At 59.7% G+C, this 6,016-nt stretch overlaps 3 protein-coding genes across 3 annotated transcripts; 1 reads left to right on the top strand and 2 right to left on the bottom strand.

The window, feature by feature from the left end:
• Positions 1-519: 519 nt before the first annotated feature.
• SDRG_14948 (hypothetical protein) lies at positions 520-1,458 on the bottom strand. The gene is made up of 3 exons (XM_008621108.1): positions 1,113-1,458; positions 918-1,060; positions 520-873 (listed from the first exon to the last, which is right to left on the bottom strand). Exons 1-3 carry the CDS (start codon positions 1,373-1,375, stop codon positions 587-589), a joined length of 693 nt encoding a protein of 230 aa, XP_008619330.1. The 5' UTR covers positions 1,376-1,458; the 3' UTR covers positions 520-586.
• Positions 1,459-2,274: 816 nt separating this feature from the next.
• Positions 2,275-4,242, bottom strand: SDRG_14947 (hypothetical protein). Its single transcript, XM_008621107.1, has 4 exons — positions 3,320-4,242; positions 3,159-3,269; positions 2,865-3,089; positions 2,275-2,817 (listed from the first exon to the last, which is right to left on the bottom strand). Exons 1-4 carry the CDS (start codon positions 4,202-4,204, stop codon positions 2,446-2,448), a joined length of 1,593 nt encoding a protein of 530 aa, XP_008619329.1. The 5' UTR covers positions 4,205-4,242; the 3' UTR covers positions 2,275-2,445.
• Positions 4,243-4,546: 304 nt separating this feature from the next.
• Positions 4,547-6,016, top strand: SDRG_14946 (hypothetical protein). The gene is made up of 4 exons (XM_008621106.1): positions 4,547-5,244; positions 5,300-5,360; positions 5,406-5,629; positions 5,672-6,016. The coding sequence occupies exons 1-4, from the start codon at positions 4,561-4,563 to the stop codon at positions 5,912-5,914; spliced, it is 1,212 nt and encodes a 403-aa protein (XP_008619328.1). The 5' UTR covers positions 4,547-4,560; the 3' UTR covers positions 5,915-6,016.

The following is a 6,016-nucleotide window of genomic DNA, read 5'->3' as shown; positions in this document are numbered from 1 at the left end:
CTCCCGGCTTTGCCGTGCAGGATGCCGCCTGCTACTAGCACCTCCAAGCACGTGTACCGCTCGTATATGTTGCCGCCAGTCGAGGCTGCGTCGTCACGGTGGCCAAGGCGGTTGGAGCGTTTCGTATCCGGATACTTATGAGCTGGCAGCCTGTGGGCGGTGCGATATCCGGATGACGAGAAAGGACGTCACGTGTGCTCCTTTGCTGTGACTCTCACACCAAAGACTATTGATACAGCGGATACCCTAGTACGATATGGGCTCTATGTCCCAACACAGAAGCCTACGAAGGTGGCGATGCCATGCAGCAATGGGCAGCCGCGTGAAACTTGATGGTTCCGCCATCCTACCGCTCGCCGCATCTCGCAGACCTTCCCGCGTCGTCGAAGGACAGAAGGCAGCAGTATGCAGTGCAACGAGCTTGCTTACTGGGTACGTCTGCATGCTTTCACCTAGAAGCATACACTCGCCATCTTCTATCGGAGACAAGAGAGCCAAAACTATCCACGTCAGCTAAGATTCGAGAAGCACAAGATACACATCGCCGTCGGCGTTGTATTAACAACTAGGACACACGCAACACCGTTTACAAATAGGCCTTGGCGAGCGCATCAATGTCGTGGTCTTCGTCGAGGAGGTTGGGCATCGCAACGACCTTGGCCGCCCACTCCTTGGCCTCCTTCTTCTGCTTGAGCTTGCCGTACGTCTGCACAATGTACCACGTGTTCATCTTGAGGTGGCCCGGGCGCATCTCCTCCGACTTGAGAAAGTTGGCGAGCGCGTCTTCGAACGACGAGTGCGGCGCGAGGTGGCCCGCGAGGCCACGCGCCGCCGCACGCTCGACCCACGACATGTCGCTGACGCGGAAGCACCCTATTTCACGCATGAGCGATGTGTTGAGCAAATGCAAAGCGTACAGCGGCCGAGCAAGTGCGACGCCATCGGGTCGGTCGTGCTGAGCTCGCTCGCCTTCATAAAGTGATCGCGGATCGTCATGGCGCTGTTGAGCTTGGTGATGACGCTCTCGTATTCGTTGACTTCGGACGTCGAGATGCCGACCCTAGCACATAATTGCATAAGAAATAATGATTTGGCGGGATCGAAGGGCGTACCACTTGTGGCAGTCGCCGCTCTCGGGCGCGAGGCCGAGGGCCTTGTTGGCAATGTCGAGGCGCTCGTACGTGAGCTTCTTCTTGAGCTCTTTCGAGACGGCCTTCTCGATCGCGTACTCGTAGTTGGCGCGGGCGAGGCGCCAGAGCAGCTCCGAGTTCTCGGGCTCGTCTTCGACGGCCTTGGTGCTAAACTCAAAGACGTCCTTGCGCGCGTTGTTGTGGTCGTTCCACATGGCGTCGATCTGCTCGATGATGCTGCTCATGGTGCTGCGTTGGTTGTTGCTGGAAAAAGCGGAAATGGCAAGCGAGGGCGTCCGTCGCGCCGACCGTGTTGGCCAACGTCGACGTAAACAGGTGCATACAAATGGCAAGGTCGGGCGATACCAGCTGGCGTCGCACCCGCAACCGCCTGGGTGGCACCCTGAGAACGCAGCCAAGTCAAGACGAAGAGACCGAGCGTCGGTCTTATTGTTGGGACGCGGCGCGCAAGAGACACGAGGCCTTGGCCACTCGCAAGTAGAAGAAGGCGGCGCCCGATGCTCCTAAAGTCTCGGACGTTGGTGTTGCTCGTACGCGGGTTGGATCAGGCCGACGTTATCATTCCGCCACATGCCAAGGCGCCGACAGGCCGGCTGTGCGTGTGCTTGGTCCTATGCCGTCATCTCGCAAAGCACGACGCGACGATTGCGATAGGTGCCCCTGCGGTCGTACCACGGAATACCGTGAAACGATGGTCATAGAGGGCACGCAGGACCAGGCCAGGGACCAGGCGGCAGCCAACGACGACCGACATGCGTCCGAGTGTTTCATAAACACAACACTGTCGGAGTAGCTGACGAAGGGCTCACCGTACGAGTATCCTCGCACCATCCAACAGCACTTCACGCGCGCACTTGAAGTTGCGTCCGATGAAACGGGCATGCATGTCGTGGTGCCACGTGTTCATTTCAAAGTGCGTATGGTACCTTGGACGGGTGTCACGGTATCAATCAAGAAGGCGTGGTCTTGTCGACTTGTTTCGTCTGGCGGTTTAGACACTGGCTTAGTCTTTGCACCAGTTAGATCCGGATTCAAGCCCGGGAGAGAGCCCCACTTTCTGATTGCATCGATCGATGTCAACAAAGCCTCACGGTAGCGTGTCCGTCGGCGTCATTGCTAGGTATAAGAGTCCTGCCCACGGTCCACACGACGGTCGTGGTGGCCACCTCGCAAATGCGTAGGAAGAGGGCACCTTCTTTCACGCTGCTTAATCGCCGACGGACGGGTGGCGTGGATGCCAAGAAAGGACGCACGCAACACGCAGGTCGAGTTATTCCCATAGCAACGGTGGCCTCTAGTCGTTGTAGTCGACGACGATCGTTTGGGTTCGCATTGGCGCACGCGGAAACGGCGTGCTGCTCTTGGTCTGCAGTTTCTTGAGCTTCTTGCTCGACGTGACTACGTGCCGCTTCCCAAACCGCAGGTCCTTGATCTCCTTCTTCGGCTCGTCCTTGGGCACTGGCGCTTGTTGCAGCAACAGGACGGCGTTGGCGCGCGACACGCTCTCGTCCCGGTCTTCGCGGAGGTGGACCGTGCAAAAGATGGACGCGAGGATCGACGGCGCGCGCGGCGACTGCTTGATCGCACTCCGGAGCGTCTCGGCCGCAAGGGCAAAGAGCGAGTTGCACTCGCGTATGCGGAAGATGGCCTTGAACTCGGCCTCGCACTACGACCAGAGTTGGCACGTGGTCCATGATTGCAGGTGAGAGGTACGCGGAGGTTGGTCCGGGGGATCTGCAGACGCAGCACCGTCGTGCTCTGAAAGCGCCCGGCGCTGCTATAGTACTCGAAGAAGAGGTTCAGAACCCGCCACGCGTTGGACGGCTCGTCGACGACGTTGATGACGTGGCCGACCATGACGTAGAGGCGGTAGCTGCCAAGACCGCCTTCAAACGGCTTGTTCAAGCCCGACTGGTGCAGGAATTCCTTGAGCAGGACCTACAATAGCATCCAAATGTCATAATTCAACTTGCAGAGTGTGCGAATGGAATCGCAGAAGCAACTTACGATGACAGGGTTGAAGACGGGGTACGTGGCCGCAAACCACCGAATGACTTGGTCGCTCACGGACGTCTTGTCGACGCCCATGCTAATGTCAACCTCGAGCTTCGAGACATGCTACACACCTTGAGCGATAGTACAACAGCATCCATCAATGACAGGCGTACATGGACGAGGTTGATGATGGGCACCTTGGCCCGGCCACGGACGTGAATGCGGAAGAGGTCGCCTTGCCGGAGGCCGACGCTGGCCCGCGTGAGGAACCGCGCTTGCTGGGCCTTTGACTCCTTTGAGGGTCCGTCCATCTCCTTGGCGTTGGGTGCAAACGACGATGCAAAGTTGAAGCTCATGGCGCCGCTCGGGTCGCGCTCGTCTTCGTACGAGCTTGAGTCGTCCGTGCTGTCGGGCGTCGCATCTTCGTCGCTCTTCTTGGCGTCTACCTCGGGCGCGCGCTCCATCGAGAGATCAATGTCGCTGCGAAAGGTCGCCCGCGACTCGCAGTCGGGCGCGAGCGACCCAAAGTGGTCGAACGCCACGGGCGTCGGCGCCATGTGGGTCTCGACCATGCGCATGATGCTCTTGCTTAAGACACGGCGGGCCTCGACCTCGAGCGGCTGCATGCGCACGTATTTGGCCAAGAGGTAGATTTCTTCGCTGATCGAGATGGACTTGGTCGTATCAGGAAGCCACGGCGCGCCCTTGGGGTCGACCGGCCACAGGTGGCGGCTGCGCAGATGCCGGTCACCTCGCCCGAGCTTCTTGGATGTGGAGGTCGTCTGCTTGACGGCCGTCGAGAGACCGGATCCGTTCTGGATGTGTAGGTAGACGTCCTCGTCGTCGTCGCTCGCGTCGCTCGAGTCGCTCGCGTCAGAGGACGAGTCGGGCTTCGGCTTGCGCTTCTTGGCCTTGGCCTTCGTCGGCGGCTTGGCGCGCTTCGCCTTCTTGCGCACGGGCATAGCGTCGTCCGAGTCGTCGTCGCTCGATGGCGACGAAGCGCGGGGCCGGCGCTTCCGCCCGCCTTCCTTGTACTTGGCATGGTAGTTGCGCGCCATGACCTCCACGGTGGCAGCCCAGTGGATTTGTACTGCTGGTTGACAAGGTTTCTTTACCGGGGAGGGGTCCCTCCGAAACGATTTATCCTAATTAGGATACATCCGGTTTTTAGCAGCACGCGAAGCCGCCTTGTGTACCGACCCTCAATGGCAGCGCAGACCTTGAAGAATAAGGCATACCACCCTGAAGCGGCACGAGGCGAGTGACCACGGCTTGTCGATGACGGTGCATGCGATGCCAACGGCTCGCCCGGCACGAAAAGCCTAAATGCGGTGTTTTTAGCCCAAGGACAACGCTTTAAAATCGGCACACAACGTAGGGGGTCCTGTGCAAAACGCAAGTTGCATTCCGCGGCATGGCACATCCGGACCGCGTCGCCGAGGCCGCGCTCGCCTGGTTCGCGGCCAAGGTCCCGGTCAAGAAGCATGCGACCAACGAGTACACGGTGCTGGCAGCCATCGTCCTCGAGAACGACGGAGCCCTCGAGGTGCTCAGCGTCGGGTCGGGCACGAAATGCCTTGGCCAGAGTGCGCTCTGCACCGACGGCTACCTCATCCACGATGGCCACGCCGAGGTCATGTGTCGCCGCGCCTTCCTGCGGTACCTCTACTACGAGCTGAGCTTGCGCCAGGCTGGCGTCGCCAACGAGACGTCCATTTTTACGGCGGCAACGGACGACGATGGTAAGCTCGCGTTGAAGCCGGGCTGCACGCTGCATCTCTACGTGAGTGAAGCGCCGTGTGGCGACGCTGCGCTCTATGACCTCAAAGCCGACGTGCTCGACGAGATTCGCGAGGCCAAGGTCAAGCGGCGCAAGCTCAACGACGCCGAGGTCACGACCGTGCCGATGCGAACAACGGGCGCCAAAGTCGTCGAGAGCTCGACCCACTCGCACGTGCGCGGCCTGGCGCGCGTCAAGTCGGGTCGCACCGACATTCCCGAGTCAAACCGAACGGTATCCATGTCGTGCAGCGACAAGATCTGCAAGTGGCTCTGTGTCGGGCTCCAAGGCAGTTTGCTCTCCCAGTGGTTTGCGCCTGTACACGACGGCCGCGACGTGTCACCAGGCTGCTCACGTGTTGATATGCACGTAGCTGTATCTCGCGAGCGTCGTAGTGAGTCTCGACACTCAAAGCGATCCCAAAAGCTTTCAAGGTACGAGCTGCCACAGGCTTCAAGAGTTTATCCAGTGCAATGCAGAGGCCATTTCGCAGAGCTTGGTGCGAGGCAACTCGACCTGCAGCGTGGCAACGACGGCCTTGACCTTTCCGCTCACGCGATCGCTGGCGCCAAGTACTCGAACGAGCGCGTCGGGACTCGCGCTCAACTGGACATCTCTCCGCGCAGCGGCACCGACGGCAGTCGCGCTGGTCGACGCCAAGCCTGACGTCGAGTACCTCGTGGGTGCGCGCGGTCTCAAAATGGTAGGGTGTGCATCAGATGTAGCGGTACTTGACCTCGTGTAGGGCACGAAGAAGGTCGTGGATCTCCAAATCAAGCGAAAAATGAGCTCGCGCCTCACACGACGCCGGTTCTTTGCGGCGGCGGCGCAGCTCGATGCGTCGCTTGCCGAGCTGGGATACGACGCGGCCAAGCGCAAGCAAGTCGCGTACACGGCTGCCACACAGCGTTTTCGCGCCCTCGACTGCTTTGCGGCGTGGCAAGGAGCTCCAGCGACTGCCAAAAGCTTCACTCTGGCGCAAAGTTGAGAGTCGCTGTCCGATGTTACCATTGCGATAAATTCACTTCCCAACTCTCTCGACCTACTCGACTTGCGTTTGTTGATTCATGCACTAAGTTGGCTCCAACGG

Source organism: Saprolegnia diclina (genome assembly GCF_000281045.1).
Source record: "Saprolegnia diclina VS20 unplaced genomic scaffold supercont1.81, whole genome shotgun sequence".
NCBI classification, from domain to species: Eukaryota; Oomycota; class Saprolegniomycetes; order Saprolegniales; family Saprolegniaceae; genus Saprolegnia; species Saprolegnia diclina.
Note: the sequence above shows the minus strand (reverse complement) of the source record. Positions and strands in the feature narration are given on the sequence as shown.